The 20966-nt window shown below is 45.8% G+C and overlaps 1 protein-coding gene across 1 annotated transcript in view; it reads left to right on the top strand.

Annotated features, from left to right (window-relative positions):
- Window positions 1–20966, top strand: part of MAPK13 (mitogen-activated protein kinase 13) — a 406359-nt gene that overhangs the window by 276541 nt on the left and 108852 nt on the right. The window contains exon 2 of the mRNA XM_085651056.1: window positions 14136–14265. Coding sequence (XP_085507182.1) covers window positions 14136–14265 — 130 coding nt within the window. The remainder of the gene's footprint in view (window positions 1–14135; window positions 14266–20966) is intronic.

Below are 20966 nucleotides of genomic sequence, written 5' to 3'. Positions count from 1 at the left end.
GCCAGGCACGCAAAACCGATAAAGCACACACAAGTGTCAGGGTCCAAACAGCCGACTCCTTGGGATCCCTGTGATCCGGTCTGCCAAACGCAGCTTGAATCGGCTATGGCGGGAACTTAAAAGGAAGCCAATGAACCCACCAACTATAACTAAATTAAGAGAGGCCCAAAGCTATTTGAAGGCTGCCAAACGGGAACAACAAAGGAACTATTGGAATTCCTTCTGGGCCAGACTACAACATGATATAAGGTCCAGTAACTCTGCGAGGTTCTGGCGCACCATAAATAGCTTAGGGGGCAGAGCCCCTAAAGTTGCCTCGTCTAACATACTGGAATCCAAATGGTATCTTTTCCTGAATAGTCATTTTAATGATCTACAAGAACATAACCATAATCAGGTTATTGGATCAGTGGGCCGTAAAGCCCGGGAGGTTCAAACATGGTTTGAGGGCAACTCACCTCTGGAGCATTCCCATATAGCGGCAACAATCCAAAAGCAGATTGAAAAAGGACAAAAAGATGAGGCCCCAGGCCCAGGAGGCATTCCATCAGCCCTGTTTAAGGAGGACCCTGCTTTCTGGGCCATTCAGTTAGCTCCTCTTTACTCTACCATCTTAGAAAAGAACATCATTCAGCCCTCATGGCAAGGATCGATCCTCGTCTCAATTTTTAAAGGAGGAGATAAAAAAATCTCCAGGCAATTATCGACTGGTTGCCTTAATTGATAACAAGGCGAAGTATTTCGCAGGGATATTGCTAAATTCACTTCGGGCATGGGCTGAAGCATGTTCAATAATTCCATCAAACCAAACTGGATTTACAAGCAACACTGGCACTGCGGTTAATCTCATGGCACTCTCCCTTTTAAACGACCAGGCAGAGATCAGTACTGGTCCCATATACATGGGGTTTATTGATTAGAAATCGGCTTTTGACAAAGTCTATAGGTCTAAGCTGTGGCAGAAGCTTTCGCTATTGAACATCCCAATTAGCCTATTGAGAGCCCTGCAGCTTTTGCATCAGGACACGTGGGTCAGGATCAAGATCGGAGATGGTTCAAGACTGTCACGTCCAATTTCGACAACGCAAGGCCTTAAGCAAGGGTGTGTCCTGGCCCCCACACTTTTTAATTTATTTGTATCCGATCTCCTGGAAGCCCTGAATTTAGCTAATTCGCACCCACCCAAAATAGGTAGTCTCCACCTCTCAAACCTATTGTATGCTAACGACGTGGTTCTCTTGAGTCACACAAAGATAGGCCTACAACGGCTCCTGGACACAACCGCCGCATATTGAAACAGGAATGGGCTTCAGATCAATAACAAGAAAACTAAAATTCTGGCTGTTCGCTCAGGAAGGCCCAAGAAGCTGGCATAGGTTTTAAATTTGGAAAAAATAGAAGAAATCAGCTGCAACAAGTACTTAGGAGTCTTCCTTAATAACAACGGCAGATACAAGAGCCAACTGGGTTAACAAAAAAAGAAAGGAACTGCATTAGCATTTGCACTTAACTCCATTCACAAGAAAATATTTAGCCCAACTTTTGTTCCAACCCTTCAAGTGGCCCAGGCAAAGGTAATTCCAACTTTAACCTACGGAAGTGAGGGGCTAAAAGGGCTAGACAGCGGGCAACTAGATAAATTAGTCACAAAAAATTTCAGAACGACTTTCCAGCTACCTTTCCACATTTCACCAGCACAAATTAGGCTGGAATTTGGCATCTGCTGATAGTCTATGGGCCGAATGGCGACGTTTCTAATAAGCTGTCATAAGCTGAGGGAGTCAAAGGAGGGTAGCTTGGCTCACCACTTATGGGCCCAGCTGAACACAAGACGATGGCCAGCTGGGCACCGCTATCTGTCCTGTGGGCTCAGCGCACTCGGCCTGAGCGAGCTCTGGGACTTACATGTAAGCCAAAACGAATTTAAGAGGCTAACAAAACTCAGTGCAAAAAGACTTTCCTCAGTCGAAGATAGGGTCAGCCTTTCCATTAGAAGCCATGGTTGGATGACTCTTAGCACTTATGCTCAGCAGAAACCTCAGAGTTATCTAACTCTCACCTTCAGTGCACATACTAAGCTCCGCTTCTTAAAACTGAGAATAGGGGTGATTCCTACGATCGGTCATCTCCCCAAATGGAAAAGAGACTGTGCCTTGGAAACATGCTGGCTTTGCTGCCAACATAGGGAAGATCTTTTGCACGTACTGCTTTTGTGCCCCAACCTCTTGAAGGAAAGAAAGGCCCTATTACGAAGTGGTTGGATTGATAAGGAGGTCAGATCATGTAGAGGTGCAGTGTTAGCCTGTTTTGATCCCCGAACACCACCTTAAAATGCGCATTTTTTAGGTTCATGGATTGCTTTGCAAAAAAAATAAGCGGAGGAGACGTGCGTAACGTTTCTTCGGCCTGAGACCTAGACCTCCAGCTTACCTGTATCAGTTGATGAACTATCGCCATTTGCGGAGCAGACTGGCACACAAACAGTTTTTGGTCAATAAAATAAAACAAAATTGACAACAAAAATAGGGGGTAGTTTACAGGCTAGTGGACCCGGGTCTCAAATGCGATTATAAACTAGGACTGCCGTCTTCTCATGGGAACATTACTACAGGAGCTATGTGTAGTGCACTCACAATAGAGTTTTAGATTTTATGATGTCAGGTGCTTTTACTCAGCACTCCTCGAAAGTTTGAGCAACATTGGACTCACCCAGCTTGTCTCAGAACCAACACATACTGCAAGACAGACTCTAGACCTCATCTTCACCACAAGCAACTGCATCAAATACAACTCCACCAAATCGCTCGCACAGACTGACCACTCCATCATCCACTTCAAAATCAACACATCTAAAGTCAACACCCCTACCAGGTTCACCATTCCAAGACGCAGGTAGGGCAAAATCACAGAAGCAGACTGGCTCAGCGCCCTCAGCATGGATCAACCTAGCCCCACAGACCACCTCAACAAGACATCGACAACTTCAACACCTGGATCAAGAACTGCGTGGATTACCTCACACCCATCAAATCCAACAAGCATAGTAGATCAAAGGAGCAGGCCGGCTGGTACACAGAAGATCCCCGAGACACCATACGAGACTGTAAACCGCTAGAAAAGAAATGGCAAGCCAGCACAACACCACCGACAGAACTACCTACAAGGCTGCGCTCTGAGACAGTCACCAGCAAATAAGAGACACCAGGAAAAAGCACAAGTGGACTGCATCACAGGAAGCTCCAACAGCTGCAAGGAAATCTTCTCGATCATCAAAGATTTTACCTTGCACTGAGTCACGGTCAACAAAATTGCTGCCTCTCTGTTAAGAGTCTCTGTGACAACCTATACAATTTCTTCCATGGCAAAATCACAAACATCTACAGCAACTTCGCACAACAACCCAACCCCAGAGAGCTCATTGCTAACCTACCCACCACCAACCAAGACAGCCACCTGACTGAATGGACAACCCTCACAAGAAACAACACAGTGGCAATCATATAGACCATCCACTCAGGGGCCCCAACGGACCCATGCCCCCCCCATATCTACAACTTGGGACATCACCAATCGGCACCAACGTGACCCACATCATCAACACTTCCATCACATCTGCCACTTTCCCAGATAAATGGAAACTTGCAGAAATCAACACGCTCCTCAAGCAGCCCACTGTCAACCCCAATTAACTATGCAACTTCTGACTCATCTCCCTGCTCCCCTATCCATCAAAGTGATTGATAAGGCCATCAACAAGCAACTCAAAACCCACCTCAACTTCACCATCTTCGAGGCAACACTCCATCAGGATTCAAAAAGAACCACAGCTCTAAACCCGTGCTCATCGAAGACACCAACAACATTCGAATCATCCTGGACTGAGGAGAAATAGCGGTCATCATCCTACTTGACCTCTGCGAAGCCTTCAATACTTCAACACTGTCTCTCCCAACACCCCCATCCGAAGACTCCACGAGATTGGCATACAAGAACCTGCTCTCAAATGGATCTGTTCCCACCTCATGGGAAGAACCCAATGGGTAAGGCTGCCACCCTTCACATCAGAGACCAAGAAATTGATATGCAGAGTCCCAGGGGTATCGCACCTCAGCCCTACACATTTTAACATATACATGACACGTCTCGCCAACATCATCTGATCACAAGACATCACAGTCCTCTCCTATGCCGATGACACTAACTCATCCTGTCCCTGATGGACAAGACAACCACCACCAGAACCAAATTCACCAACTACATGACCACGGTAGCTGATTGGATCCGAACCAACTGTCTGAAGCTCAGGTCTGACAACATTGAAGTACTGGTCTTTGACAACAAGACCTACCCATGGGACTCCACCTGGTGTCTGTCGGAGCTAGGACCAACACCCACACCCATAGTCCTCGCAAGCAATTTAGGAATCATCCAAGATGACAAGTTCAACATGACAGATCAAGTCGATGCAGTGTGCCCCTCCTGCTTCCACATCTTACACATGATGCGAAACGTCTTCAAAGGGCTGCCTCAGAACACCAGACAGACCATCACACAAGCACTCGCCACCAGCCAGCTGGACTACGGCAAAACTCTACTCTGGAATCTCCAACAACTCCTACACAGACTCCAGATTATCTCGAACACTGCAGCAAGACTCTTATTCCACCTTCCACATCACACCCACATCACACTGCACCTCAGTTCATTCACTGGCTTTCGATTCACAAGCACAGCCATTCAAACTTCTCACACATACACACACACATACACATACAAAGCCCTACACAACACTGGACCAGAATACCCGAACACCTACTTACACTTTCACTGACCCACCAGACATCTACGCTCTGCCTTACTCTCACTCACACACACACTCCCACATCTGCAAAAGCAAAACTGGATGTTGCTCATTCTCCTACATCTCACACAAGATATCGAACAACATCCCTCAACACATTGGAGCCTCCTCCTCCCTACTTGCTGCAAGAAGCTGAAGACCTGGCTCTTCATATAACACCTGCTCAAGCGCCTGGACAACCTCTTGGGCGATTAGTGCGCTATATAAATCATCATATAGCATAAAAGTGTGAACTGATTTTTATAGCAACTGATGCGATGGGGATATTGAACTGGCCAGCTGGCTCCATCAGCACAGCATCGGCCCTGATGTGGCAAACGTTCTGGCTAGGTAGCTGTAGAAGACAGATTTGTGTGTGTATATATGTTTATGTACTTATATTTATATTTTCATTAGAGGTGGGCGAGCCAACAAATAAACCAGGAGAGCCGAGTGAGGAGTGTTGCTTGGTTCTAGAAGCCCGTGCATGAGCCAAGCCTCGGAAATATTTGACGGGTAAATCATGCAACAAACATCATGTAAAAATTAAATAAAGTCGCTTCAATACTCAAAAAAGTATATTTCTTGGGGAAGCCTTTTCCCTTAGTGTATCAGATTATATCACTCATTTAGAGACATTTATTAAAAAAGATAGTATTTGAACATGAACGTAGAAACTTGCCTGCACCCACTGCCCACCCTGAGGACAATGCCATAGTGATCTAAGAGTCAGCTGTCATGTGAACCCTATATGTGCCGTAGAGTCTTATTACACATGGAGCAACATTATAGTCTATTCAAACAAACACAAAACATATTTGGACAGCACACATTCAGAACTCCTCTTTTTTACGGTGCTGTTGAGGGGGCAAGGACTACACCACCTACAAGGACGCCATGACGGACTACCACCACCAAATCCGAACCACCAAAAGGACCTTGAACCACAACAAAATCCTCACCAACTCCAGCAACTCCAAGGAACTTTTCAGTGTCATCCAGCAATTCACCAATCCCCACAGCGAAGCCACTAACATCACCCCGTCCCAAGACCTCTGCGACAAGCTCAGCTACTACTTCCACCTGAAGATATAAAACCTCTACGACAACTTCGTCGACCACACTCCCGACTCTGTAGCTGACCTGACCCCCAGACGCCAGGTCCATCATCTCCTCCTGGACTCCGATGACGGCCGAGGAGACCGCCTCAACCATGAAAAGCATCCACTCAGGGGCCCTTACCGACCCCTGCCCACCACACATCCACCACAGAGCCGCCATCGCACATGACCTCCAACGCACCATTAACACCACCTTGGAAAAGTGCAGAAGTCAGGCCCCTGCTCAAGAAGCCATCAGCTGATCCCACGGACCTCCAAAAACTACCAGCCCACCTTGCTTCTCCCCTTTGCTGCCAAAGTCACGGAGAAAACAGTCAACACAGAATTGACAACATTCATCGAAGAAAACGCTATCCTCTACCCGTCTCAATCTGGATTCCGAAGCAACCACAGCACCGAGGCCACCGTATTCACCGTCACAGACGACTTCTGCACCCTCCTTGATCAAGGCCACACCGCAGCCCTGATCCTACTTGACCTATCAGCAGCTTTAGACACCGTCTCCCATTGCACACTCGTAACCAGACTACATGACGCCAGCTTACAAGGAACCGCCCTCGACTGGATCCGGTCATTGCTCACCGGCAGAAGCCAAAGGATCAGACTGCTGCCCTTTCTCTCCGATCCCTCGGAAATCACCTGCGGAGTCCCACAGGTGTCATCTCTCAGCCCGACCCTCTTCATCATCTACGTGGCCCACCCTCGCCACCATTGCCCAACAACAAGCCCTCAGCATTGTATCCTACGCCGACGACACCCAGCTCATCCTCTCCCTTACCAAGGACCCCACCACCGCCAAACTCAACTTCCAGAAAAGAATGCAGGATGTCGCAGCCTGGATGACCAACAGCTACCTAAAGCTCAACTCCGAGAAGACAGAAGTCCTCTTCCTCGGAACCACCCCCTCACCATGGGACAACACCTGGTGGCCCACCACCCTCGGCAACCCACAGGCCATGCCAGAAACCTCTGCATCGTACTCGACTCATCCCTGTCCATGAACCGACAGGTCAACGCCGTCGCCTCCAGCTGCTTCAACAGCCCCCGCATCCTCCGTAAGACATTCAAATGGATCTCCCCCGAGTCAAGGAAGACAGTCACCCACGCACTCATCACCAGCAGGCTGGACTATGGAAACACACTCTATGCCAGCATAAACAAATCCCTACTCCGCAAACTCCAGACGATACAGAACACCGCTGCCAGACTCGTCCTCGACATCCCTTGACATGAGCACATCAGCCAACCCCTCCGGAAGCTCTACTGGCTCCCCGTGGAGAAGTCACCTTCAAGATCCTCAGCCACGCCTACAAATGCCTGCACAACACTGGACCCAAATACCCCAACGATAGTCACCCTCCACGTACCCAAAAGAAACCTCGGATCAGCCAACCTCGCCCTCGCCGAAACCCCTCGCATCCACAGAGCCAAAGCAGGAGGAAGATCCTTCTCCTACATCGTGGCCAAGACCTGGAACGAGCTCCCTACACACATCAGACGCGCCCCCTCCCTGAACACCTTCAGGAAGTCTCTCAAGACCTGGCTCTTCGGCTGAACCCCAGCGCCTTGAGACCCTAACAGGTGAGTAGCGCGCTTATAAATTCCCTGATTGATTGAAATGGGGAATGGCGAAGAGCAGGTTGTGGCTTAGAGGAGCTGTGTAACGTTTGCCGGTTATGGAGAGAGAAGCAGCCTGTGTATAGGGGATTAAACATTTTCAGTTTTATATTTGGGGGATACAATTTGTTGTCAGGGCTGGTCATAGGGCCCCCTAGTCCAGATATTTTCTACCAGAAAGAATTATGAGGTCACTCCAAGGATCAGGAGGTGGTTAGACCGGTTGGCTGAAATAATTTTTCCAGCCTGAAAAAAAAAGGTTACAGGTTGTTTTTCTTACCTGCCTGATGATAAAGAGGCTGAAGTGCCCGAGAGTTGTCCAGTTAATTGGATATGTGAGGATACCATTAGTAAAGATGAAAGGAAATTGGCGAAGGGGCACGATGTTGAAGCTAAGGTTCTCCGGAAATTTAGTGTGAAGGGGTGGCCTGAGTATAAAGATTTCTCTGGCAAATTGGAAAGGTTTTGGAACGTAAGTGAGGAGTTGAATTGGACTGGTGCAGAGTTATTCAGAGCAACAAGGGTGATTCCTTCCAGACAATTAAGAGAAAAAGTAGTTAATCTGGCGCACAAGGGTGATCTCGGAAGAAGTCTTACTAAAGCCAGAGTGAGAGAATTGTTTTGGTGGACAGGTTTGGACGGTCCAGTGTAAGGAACGCGGATAAAATTTGGATTGGATTTTATGGGTCCTTTCCTCCTTTTACCTCCAGGAGAATGTTATGTGATATTGGTATTGGATTATATGTCCAATTGTGTTGTGACTAAATGTGTGAGTCCGATTAACACAAATGTTGTGATAGAGTTTCTAAAAGAGGAGTTTTCATGGCAAGGGGTTCCCAACTACATTTTACAGACAATGGAGTTCAGTTGATCCCTCATTAAATGCAAGAATTTCTTACGAGTCTCTCCATTGTGCACCTCAAACCGGCGCTGTATTCACTGCAAGCCCATTCTGAGCGCCTGAATACGTTGGTTAAATCCTGTGCTCAAAGGGTGCTTGAGTGTAGGGATCCTTAGGTGGTGTTCTCTTTTAAATGCGGAGGGCACATCGTAACACGCCCAGTTGTGTGACCTCCAAGTCATCATTCTTTTGGAAGAAAGGTAGGCTTGGAAATGCAAAGTCGAATCCTACTTGGATGGATTTAAACATACATGAGAGAGGATGGTTGAACAGTGAGAAGGTTACTTTTATAGATTTTATTTTGGTCTCAAGCCTTTTTGGTAGCAGGGTAACGCAATTCAAAAAACATAAGATAGCTATAAGTGACCATTTCCCGCAAACAGTAAGAATCATAGCTAAAAATGTCAACCATCAAAATAAAAATAAGATGAATAAACTTAATCATACTTGCACTAATGTGGCTGTTGATAGTATAAACGGTTATTCATTGAAATGGGAATTGATAGACCCCGACTTAACAACACATTCAGTAGTGGATAAGGCCTTGGACCAAATCATGACGTGCTTAAATGAAAATTCTCCTCCTTCGCTGGTCTTAGATAGTTTTCAAAACATTACGGCAATAATAAAAAACTGTTTGAGCGTAGAGAAAAAAAGGGGGGACCAAAAGAAATTTAGGTGGTTTGATACTAATTGCACAAAAGCCCACCGTGCACTAAAAAAAGCCATTCACAATAAGGAAACGGATAAACTCGGTATTCAGCAAGCAAGAAAATTATACAATCAGGCCATAAAGTTAAGAAAAAAGGCATTAAAAAATTCCCTGTGGGAAGATCTGCATAGGGCTAGCATCCAAAAAGATAGTAAGGCTTTTTGGAAAGTAATCAGATCTCCTTTTTTCTCCTCTGAAAGTACCCCCTCACTGGACGCAACGATAGATGAACACCAATGGGTGAGCCATTTTTCAAAAATCTTTGGCTTTCCCGAGGGGATTACATCTAGGAATACCCCAATATTACCTTCTTCTGAAGATAGTGTGGTCCATCCAATTGAGGTATCCTTTTCGTTAAAAGAAGTGCTATTAGCACTAAACGAAAGTAAAGGCTCCAAGGCCCCAGGACCCGACGGGGTCCCTGTTGACATTTAAAAACATAACACCGACCTTTGGGCTCCATTACTAACACGCGTCCTTAACGCAACCTCCTCGATGGGCCTGATTAAAAGTTGGACCGAATCCATCAGGGTCCCTATTTACAAGAAAGGTAATAGACAGGATCCTTCCTGCTACAGACCAATCTCATTATTGGATTCATTGGGCAAAGTGGGAGGAAGGATACTTCTGTCAAGGTTACAAACATGGGCAACTGAAAAGAATTTAGTATCTGACCTTCAGTTCGGCTTCAGGGAAGGCCGGAGCAAAATTGATCAGGGCCTTAACCTGTCTATCCTGATGGGCAAATACACGAAGGCGCGGAGAGGTAAACTACATTTGGCGTTTGTAGACCTCTCCGCGGCCTTCGATTGTGTTTCACACAAGAAATTATGGAACATCCTGAAAGAAATGGAGGTAGAAGCATCCCTAATCAATGTTTTGAAAGCCCTCTATAGCAATGCTACAGCACGTGTCCGTTATGGGCCAGCAGGTGAATGTACCTCGCCATTCAGGGTGTATAGAGGGGTAAGACAGGGGTGCGTCCTGGCTCCGTTCCTTTTTACACTATACACAAATGGCCTTGAAAAGGCCTTACTGGAAGGAAGCCAGGACGTCCCCCAAGTGCAACAGAACTCGGCAATCAGACGCATACCAGCATTGCTCTATGCGGACGATGCCGTCATTTTAGCAAGGACCCCATTGGCTCTACAGCGGGCATTGGAATCCTACAATACCTTTATGCAGGATATCGATTTGAATATAAATGTCAGAAAAACATTCGTGATGAACTGTGGTAAAGGCAGCAAGAAAGGAAGGGATCTATTCCTAAATGGGAATAAACTGGCCACTACATCCACCTACCCATACTTGGGGATATTAATTGACGATAAAGGCACTTGGGGCCAAGCAATTAATACAAGAAAACTTCTTTTCATGAGAGCCACATCAGCACTTGTCAACTTCTCAAAAAAACTAGGAAAAAGGACTCCCTTTGAACTAATCAAGATATATAATGCAAAGTGCATGAGCGTAGCTACGTACAGAGCAGGGGTTTGGGGCCACTGTATCGTTTCTGTCTTACAGAAAGTGGAAAATGCATTCCTCAGATACTTATTAGCTGTGCCGGCTTCTATTTCCACATATGTCTGCCATGTTGAGGCAGGAGTTCCCTACATAACGGATATTATAAAAATCCAACCTGTGACCCTGTGGCATCGCATATGGAGGTCACAGTCCAATGAACTTAACCAGTTGGTGCTCCAGGACGTACTAAAGCTGGATTATTCCCTTGACATAGAATGGATTAAATATGTGAGGGATTTCATGGTAGACATTGGAAAACCTGAATATTTCTACAACCCACTCTCAATGTTAGCCGTTTCAGGGAAAGATTTTAAGAAATCATGTATGCACCATATGGAGAGGTTGAGATTTACGAGTGAAGCAACAAAACCTACTGTCATTTCTAACCTTATGATAACTTCCTCCTTTGGTATGCAATTGTATTTACAAATCACTGTAAACGGTTATGATAGATTTGTTCTTACTCGTTTCCGGCTGAATAATTTTCACAGGTTGGTTACCTTTCCATCTGTTAACAACTGGTCCAAGAATTCACCAACCTGTCCGCGTGATGACATTTCTCAGCAATCAACAATCCATGTTACTCTGTTTTGTAAATTTTATAAAGATCTGAGAAGAAAATGGTTAGTCCCAATTTTGAAAATGTGGGGCATTCGACAATGTCGTCCCGCTTTTATGGTGCTTAAACGTCTTGACAATGATTGTATAATTTCAAATGTTATATTCTTTTTAAAGAATCTCATCAAACGTCAAAATAACATAGCTTCAGACCCTTTTGTGAATAGTGATAGTGCCTAAATACTACCGAAGACTTACCATCTAATTTTATCAAAATGTTATGACGGACTGCTTTAAACATAAGGTACCCAACGTTGATTTGGGTGTATCCCCCAAAGCATCCTAATATTGCACAATGGGGGCCATCTTTCTTTCCGCCTGAAAAGTGATAATCTATAAAATTCATGACTATTCAAAACATAATGATAATAATTGATCATCCTTCATTTCAAGACTGTGGCTTCATATGTACATTTTTATCGTAAAGCTCATTTTGACCTTTTTTTAAAATATATTAATTTTTAATCTATTTGTATTGCACAGAACCAAATGCTTGAATGTAGAACTGTACATAGTGAGAGCTAAATCTATGGATATGCAAAGAAAAATGATAATAATCTGACCCTGTTTTGCTCCTAAGATTGCTATTTTGCACATACTTCCATTATATCGTTTATATGAGCTATTTTAAAATTGTATTAACGCTTTTAATCTATTCGTTCCTGTATTGTACAAATGTCGAAATGTAAAATTGCACATGCTTTTATGGTTTGAAATTAACTTACCGAATAAAGCTGATTTGATTTGATTTGAGAAGGTTACTTTTCGTGTAATGTATTCTCTTTTAACTTCCTCTGTGTTTCCATGTTTCTCTCTATCTATTCCATGTTTTTTTCTTCCTTAAAACGTTTTGTACTCATTTCTACGTTTATAGGTTTGTGGATTACTATGTTATTTTCTCCTTGGATGGGGGTTTGTTGTGGTTTGCACCTTGGAAGGTGGAATTGTTATCCACCTTCCAGAAGCTTCTGTGCCATCTAGGAATGTTGTTGCACGGTTCCAGGGAAAACAGTTGAAGTTAAAGCTACCCAGTGTCCGTGTCGGTTGGTGGCCTGCCTCCAGATCAGTACTCCTGGTGCACCTACCGCCAGTGTGTCCGTTAGTCTGTGGAGGTGACTTAACATATAAGGATCACCAGAAATTGCAGCCAATCCTCTTACGGTCATGTCCAGTGCTCAGTCTTCCATGCAGATAACCCCATGCTGCTCCTGATCGCAGCAGCAGGGTGGGCTGCAGGCCAACCCATGACCAGCACTCGCTGGGGGTGACCAAGCGCTATACGCAGCCTCCCTTGTGAATCCTTGTTGTGCGTGGATTTTGACCGTATGCAGCAAGAGTTGACCACAGAGCATGACATGTAGCGAGGCCTTGCATTCAACGCTTCGTGCAGCCATGCAACGATGTGCCTGGCCTTTGGCCATGCGCAGAAGCAGCTGGATGCGCGGCCCGTGCCCCACATCCTAAGAAGTCAACAAACTGTTTTGGTGTAAATCTATACAATCGTTTTCAAGATCTTTATTTGACAAAAAAGTGCCACTTGGGCTGCAGAGAGACTTTTGTGTATCTGAATTGGTAGATTTGAGATATGCGAACAACAGTTTGAGGCATATACCCTTTATCATGGGCGTGTCAAAATAACCAACTCAGACCTACTGTATTGAACGTATTTACCACCAGGCAACCATCATGCAAACAGTCATAAATTACAAATATGTACAAAGTTACAGTTGGGAAATAAAATATAAAACTGTTCCTAAGAGAACTTCACGAGGCTTGTTACAATTCAGATCTTCTACCCGCTGGGTTTGTCAGAAGGGGTAACCAACACCCTTTTCCTTGACTACAATGCTAGTACGTGATATTTCATATAATAAAATACATACTTTAAGGAATTGATACAGTATAGTAACAAGCTACCCTGACAGGCTTATTGCGCTTAGAGTATGCTTTTTACGATAAAGAAGTCAGACCTAGCGCCTTGGTCGTAACATTTCATAAGAAGCAAATCCGACCAATGGCATCTGACGTAACTTCTCCCATTGAAACTGTTAGTCCCAGAGCCCTGAACATTGTCTCGTTGGCAAAGCCAACTCTGGTCTGTTGCATTGATTGTAAATAGTGGAATACAGGCGCTTTTTTCAGAGGAAGCATACACCTAACGCTCAATCAAATCCAGTAAGAAAGCAGATCAACACGTGGGCCCTCTCTAAGTAGCGCCTTTTAAAGCTTTGTTGCTGTTGATAACATAAGGTATGTGACCGCTGCACTGGCAAATCATACCTAAAAATGTGTATATAATTGAAGAACAACCCCTGGGCTGTGGTGGGTGGAGAGTGGTCTGAAAAAGCCACATAACTTTCAATTTATTTAAGGAGATCAATGATAATCATATCAAATTACATTTCAATGCCATATATATATTTAAAATATCCTAAGGATGGTGCAGTTGAGTCATACCCACTCAGTTTATATAAATGTATGTAAGGCTAAATAATTTGATGTTGGACACGTAATGCTAAACACTTTGCGAAGTGTTAGCTAGAAGAGTAGTTGGGGTGGTTGCAATAGTCTTTTCTTTCACTTAGTGTTACGTGTTATTCAGTGATCTTAGAATTATAAACTCCAATAAAAAGAAGTAACAATTCATTGGCTGAATTGTGTTTTGAGGGTGGGTACCTTCAGGAATGATGATCCAAGCGGCATGAACAGGGTTTGGCATAGGGATCTCTTGAATGTGGGTTATGATTCAGCTGATGTGATGGGTTGTGTGCTTATAATATTAACCCTTTATGTTCCCAATAGCTCTGCTATGGACTTGAAGACGGGTGTAAAGGTTGCCATAAAAAAATTGAACCGGCCCTTCCAGTCTGAGATATTTGCCAAGAGAGCTTACCGTGAACTCTCACTTCTGAAGCATATGATGCATGAAAATGTGAGTATCCCTCGGCACCATCATGCTGCTCTATTCCTTCTCCTGTGTCAGGGAATATTGATTATCACCCAGCTGCACCTCAAGTGTTAATGTGTCAACCCTCACCTATGGACATGTCTGCCTATGCTGCCCTCACCCGTGATTGTATTACCCTTTTTAGACCGTGATATCTACCCTCTCCCACTATGCCGGCTTTGTCTCAAAATGCGCAATGCACATTTGGCCCCATCTAGGTCCCCCTTGCATTCCAAATGTACCACAGTTTGCCTCACTGTTCAGCCTCCTTGGTTTCGTCCTGCACCAGACCATTGAGTCACCTTTGCCCTTTTACTAGACCATCCTTACTCCTCAGCTACACCACCGTTGGACTACACAGCCTTCCTTTTTAGTTTTTTTCCTGCACAGCTCTTGCTCTGTGCTTGCGAAAACTCTTGCACACAAAAACAAAGCTTAAAACGGGCTTGGGGCCTGCCCATTACTTACCACTGTTTGACTCTGACGTCACTCTTGTTTCCTTGCTTCTTATTGTTCAGAGCCTCCTCCTTGCTTCAGCTTCCTCCTGGAGCTTTGTGTCTCCCCTTGTCAAGGAGCATGGACCAAGTACAGCTTCCTGTCTGCGACCAGTGCCCATCCACTGGCCATAGGTTTCTGCAGGTTTTTTATTTAATTTTTGTTTTTTTTAGCTTCTCCGTAACCCCCGGCATCCTGTTACTGCTCCCTCCCACATGTTGCTTTGCCCTTGCCCTCCTTCTACTTTGTGTTCCCCATCCCCTACCCTTCTCCCGCTGTACATGGTTTGTTTGCTAGCCCCCTGCCTGCCCTCCTCCTGTTGTCTGTGATTTGTTCACCCAGCCCTCCTCCTGCTGTCCGTGTTATGTTTCTCAACCCCCAACCCTCCTCCCTCGTGTTGCTTGCCCCCTCCAGCCCCTTGCTCTGATTTTAATCGTATTATACAGCTGCACGTGCTGCAGTACAAATTGGCTTAAAGGAAAAAAAGCTATATAACTCAGTCAACGGTGGCCATGTCATATTGCTTTTTTTGTTTTTCCTTCAAGCCATGTTGCACAGCAGCTCACTGCTGTGTAAATTGTAAAACAGCATTGACAAAGCCAAAAGATATTGCAAAGGCAAAACCTGTTATCTTTTCTAATGCTTGTTCCTAAATGTACTCCCCCTTCTTCTTGAGTGTGCCTTTCATGCACCCAGCTTTTTCACCGACCTCCTGGACATAGATGGCAAATGTATTTAGGAGGTCTGATTCTGGATTCAAGATACTAGGGGGGGGGACCCTATCTTGTGTTACTGAGGAGCTTTGACCATAATACAATGATTGCATGGTGAGAACAGAATCAAAAGTCACGTTTTAGTAAGAAATGTACTTCTATAGCTGTGGATTTTGGAATTGTTAAATATGTTGTTGGTTAATGATGCTATCTCGTAATTAGCGCCACACACTGAGAGCTAGGGAGTAGCCAGATAAATAAAATAACCCCCACTTAAACCACATCCAAAATGCCAATAAGCAAGTGAGGTTATGAAATACCCTCCCTGCCCCTATTTCTCTTTCAGTGTTTTTTATTCTTTCCTTCCTTCGATCTGCATTTTTTTCAGTTTTTCAGTCCTTATTTAACACTCTTTGTCATTTTTGTATCCATCCTTTATTCTTCATTCATCCATCATTTCTTCTCTGCTGCTATCTTTACTTTCTCTGCCCATACATTCATGATTTGCCCTTGCATCTCTTCCCATCCATCCTTTCTTCTTTCTTTAAATCCTTCCACTTATCAATTACTTTATCCATTCATCCTTCTCCATATCCATCCATTGATCTTTATTTATACATTCTATCCATCATCCATCATGAGGAGGTACTGGAAATCAGCGCTCACCTACTTTAACATGGTGAGGCCCCGGACGTGCAGCGGGCGCGCCACAGGCGCGCCTAAGGCAAGCCCTCCTGCGCCTGGCCGCCGCCAGACATGCTGGCAGTTTGGGCAGAGATAACCTCGTTTATACTGGCTGCGATCTGATGGCTATTAGGGAGGTAGTGAAAACTTGGGATCAGCTTTTGGGCAAGGCGCCTGAGGGCCCTTTTTGCTGTATACATTGTGGCTTTGATTCTTGGGCCACCAACTTGCCTTCCATGAAGCCTTCCTTCCCAGGGCACAACATTAAGATTTGCAGTCTTAATTGCCGCTCTCTAGTGAAGCATTTTCTCGATGTTCACGAGCTGTTGCGGGACGAGCTCCCGATGTTCTTTTTTTAACGGAAACCTGGCTGTCAGCCGATACGGTGGTTGAGCCCGGTCTGGTGCTCCACCATGGCTTTAATATCATGACTCTTAATAGACACTCTAGCTCTAGGGGGGGGGGGGGGGGGGGCAGTATTGCAGTGTTTTTTAAATCCTGCTATACTTACACCTTCGCCAAAATTGCTTTGGCTGGCTGGGAGTGCGCATGTTTCGGGATTTCCTTTAACGCAGGCTTTACCCTGTCGGGACTATTGATCTACTGGCCCCCGGGATCCTCTAAAGAGTTCAGGACAGCACTCCTAGAATTAGTCAGTTCGTTGGTAATGAGAGCAGCCAATTTTACTCTCATTGGGGACCTGACCCTGCACTTGGATAGTCCTCTGGACCCGGAGATAGGTAGCTTCCTGGCGGACTTTGAGGCATGTCAGTTGGTTCAACTGGTTCAAGGCCCTACCTACTGTGCTGGCCATTTGCTGGATCCAGTTGTTTCGAACCTCCGCTCTCTCACAGTCAACCCCCCCGGTTCCGGTGTGCTGGTCGGATCATTACCTTATATCTATGTTCTTCACTGGGGTAGAACCCGCTCAGAGAGCGGTTCAGCACTCCTCCTACAGGCGCCCATGGTATAAATTAAAGACTGAACAACTTCATGCCCTTCTGGCTACAAATGCCCTCAACCTACCGGATGACCCTGAGGCTGCAGACAAAGCACTGTCGTACTGGATCCGTCAGCCACTAGACGTGCTCATTCCAGCTAGGTGGTCCAAGCGCTGTGACACCAAGTCTAATCCATGGTACAGCGATAAGCTTGCCAGCATGCGTAAAGTCTGTAAAAGGTTGGAACGGGAGTGGAGATGTGATCATGATTTGATCTCGAAGGGGTGTTATCAGGCAGCTATTAAGGACTACCTCAGGGCCATCCAGTTAGAGCGGGCAGCCTATTACGCAGCTGAGCTCAACAGCAGTAAAAACCCCTCTAAATGTATCTTTGGAATACTTAAAGATCTTAAACAGGCGGGGCTACCCCCAGCGCCCCGCATGACATCAGATGAGCTATGTGAGGCTCTTGCCACCTTCTTTATGGAAAAGGTGGAGAACATCTATAATTCCTTCTTGCCAGCTGCTCCATCTTTGGTCTCAGCACTCAGTCCCTGTACCACCTACACGCTTACGTCCTTTCCACCAATCTCTCAGGACGAGCTGCGGTGCTATGCAGCAAGGTGAAATCGGGCTCTCCTGCCGACCCACTTAACCCGGGGCAATTTATGAACTTCCTACCCGTACTCCTGTCTCCTTTGTGTAAGGTGATCAATATGTCCCTGTCCATGGCAGTTGTCCCTAGGACCTGGAAGCAAGCGAGGGTGACTCCCCTGTTAAAAAAGCCTTTCTTGGACACAGCCAAACTGGAGAATTTCCATTCCATAACTCTCCTGCCATGGATATCTAAGATTGCTGAGTCCCATATTAATTCCATCCTGACACGCTACCTGGAAGACAATAACATCTTGGTCATTTCTCAGAACGGCTTTTACCCTGGCCACAGTATGGAATCAGCCCTCCTAGCAGTGACTGAACATCTGAGAGCTGCACTGGATGAGGGACGTACGTCGGCTCTGATTTGACTAGATCTCTGTGCCGCGTTTGACATGGTCTCTCACCAGATTCTGCTGCAACTGCTGAAGGAGGCGGGGATTTCGGGTTCAGCCCTTGACTGGTTCGCCTCTTTCCTCTCTGAGAGGACCTTTCAGGTGTCGGCCACCCCTTTTTGCTCTCGGATTCATACTATTCAACAAGGGGTGCCACAGGGCTCAGCATTGAGCCCTATGCTGTTCAATCTGTATGTTCAACCTCTAGCAGCGGTGGCTAGGAGCAGAGGCCTGACACTGGTATTGTATGCTGACGATACACAGTTGTTAGTGGCACTGTCTGGCAACTCAGCGCAGGATGCCTCCATGTTCCGAATCAATCTCCCGGCCATTTCTGAGTGGATGTCTGCCAACTGTTTGCAGTTTAACGCAAGCAAGACTGAAATCCTGTTGGTTGGGCGGGATGGTGAGCTGTGGAGTGAGCATTGGTGGCCTACAACCTTGGGCTGTGTCCCCACCCCCAAACTGGTGGTAAAGAATCTGGGTGTTTGGGTGGACTCTGCTCTCAGCTTTGAGGCCCAAACTAAGATAGTGGCGGGGACCTGTACGGGCATTCTGCGGGGACTTAAACCATTGTTAGGTTACTTTGATCCGTCCACTCGGCAGGTTATCATCCAGGCTGCTATTTTGTTGAGACTGGATTACGCCAGCTGGCTCTACCTGGGGAACAACAAGTCAGAGATTTTAAGATTACAGAGGGTTCAGAATACGGCGGCCAGAACTCTTCTTGGCCTCCCGAGGACTTCCATTCGCCGACTACATTGGTTGCCGGTGGCCAGACGCGTGGAATTTAAGTCCTTCTGCTTCGCTTTCAAGATCCTGAACTCCTCTTCACCTGCCATTCTGGCTACCCTGCTCTCGCCCTACATCCCCTCCCGCCAACTTCGCTCTATGGGCCAACATCTGGAGATTGTTCCTCGGGTAAGGAGAGCATGGGTTGGGGGCGTGCCTTCCGCACACTGGCAGCCAAACTTTGGAACTCTCTCCCACTGCCCATCCGCAGCCTAAATAACTACCTGGCATTCCGCAAGGCAACTAAGACTCATCTCTTTCCCCCACTGTAGTTCTCTGTGCCTTTCCTGGTGGTCCTCTCCATTTGACTGTTATTAGCGCCGGGACGCCCCTTTGCTGGGGCAGCTGTGCGCTCTATAAACTCTATAACATAACATAACATTCTGCCCATCCAACCATCTCTCCATCTCTCCACCCATTTCCCCATCCATACCTCTATCCACCCTTCTCTTCCTTCCAGAATGTCTTGTGTCATTTGTTACACCGCCTCACAACACCTTTTTATTGCTCCTAACAGTGGTGTTTGAGTTTCATTTTGGGCACTAGCAGTCTCTGATCAAACTAAAATGAGCTAGAAACAAATAATTACATGTTTCATGTTAATCAGAACTGTTCAGTGGTACCCACCCCGCTTAAGCTGCTAAAGTGGCGAGTTGATGACGCCCCTGACTGGGAGCATATTTCATCAACTCTACTGCAGCCTTTTGTCATATTTTAGGGTGTATTGTAGGTTCTCTATATGTAAACCAAGTAGCTCCCGATCTCCACCAGAAATTTAAGACGGGTGCTATCACTCCCAAAGCAGAGCACATTCCTGAAGACATCATCAAAAGAATAATCAACATACTAAACCTCTTAAGACCCCACAAACCCTTTTGCGTCCACTGCCGTTTTGCGCACACAGTTTATTCGGCCTTTACTGGTCTATTTAAAAAGAAAAAAGGACTCTCAAAGGAAGATGACCTTACTTTTTGATTTTGCAAAATCTCGGTATGTTGTTGGATTGTTCAAAATCATCTTAACCGCTGTCTTTAGTATCTCCCTCTGTGAGTCAGTATTTGAACCTCCTATTATTATTTAGGCCTTTCATATAATAATGCTTTGAGTGGAGATTCTCCTTTGTTGAGCTTAAACAAGGAATTCTTTATTAACCATGAGCATAGAAAGGACTTCCCTCTTTGAATCGAGGTTGACAACAGAAGTAGTCCCACAGTTGAACGTAGTACTCATTCAAGTAAAATGTGAGTATAATGATATGGTCTTTATACTTGTAAGTGATCATCATAGATGTATTCTTGGATTAAGGTTTGAAATAGATTTTTTTTTTAATCTGAGTTCTGTTTTTAGGTCTCGCCTGACCCAGCGCATGCGCTGGTCTGGCGAGACTTATTGAGAGGGCTCCAAAAAGTGCTACCAGGCCAGCCTAGAGCTACAGTGCATGTGCGCGGGCGCGCGCGCCGTGCTTTGCCGCAATTACTTTCGCTTTCGCGGTCGCACGGCCGCTTTGATGTTTGATCACGATCACTTTCGCGGCCTCACGGCTGCTTGGCATAATCAATAGGTCTCGCTTTTGGGACCTTATAAGTATTTAGTTATGCAACTGTTGCATGGCTAAACACTTATAAGGTCCCAAAGGCGAGACCTATTGGCTATGCCAATGCTTGTTTCAAATCCATGTGCTGTCTGTGTGCTCACTGGCAAGGAGGAGCGTAATGCCCATGGGTGTGGAGAAAGCATTATCTGTTGTATTGATCGAAACAACAGAAACCAGTCCTAGGAAGCTTGTTTCCGGTCCAGGGAAGACATGGCTTGGCAGTTCGGGCTGGACTGTTCCCATGAGGCACACGGTCAGACTGATTTGCATATGGCCATGTCTGAACTGGGGTGGCAGAGTGGGCTAAAGAACGGTGATGGATTAAACCCAGATCAGTTGACTGGGGGTGAGTGCTTGCAATGTTCAACACTCCGTCCATCATTTCCTTTGGTTTTTGCTTTGTTTGCCATAAGTTGGC

The sequence above is a fragment of the Triturus cristatus genome, chromosome 1_1, assembly GCF_964204655.1.
Source record: "Triturus cristatus chromosome 1_1, aTriCri1.1, whole genome shotgun sequence".
Taxonomy (NCBI): Eukaryota; Metazoa; Chordata; class Amphibia; order Caudata; family Salamandridae; genus Triturus; species Triturus cristatus.
Note: the sequence above shows the minus strand (reverse complement) of the source record. Positions and strands in the feature narration are given on the sequence as shown.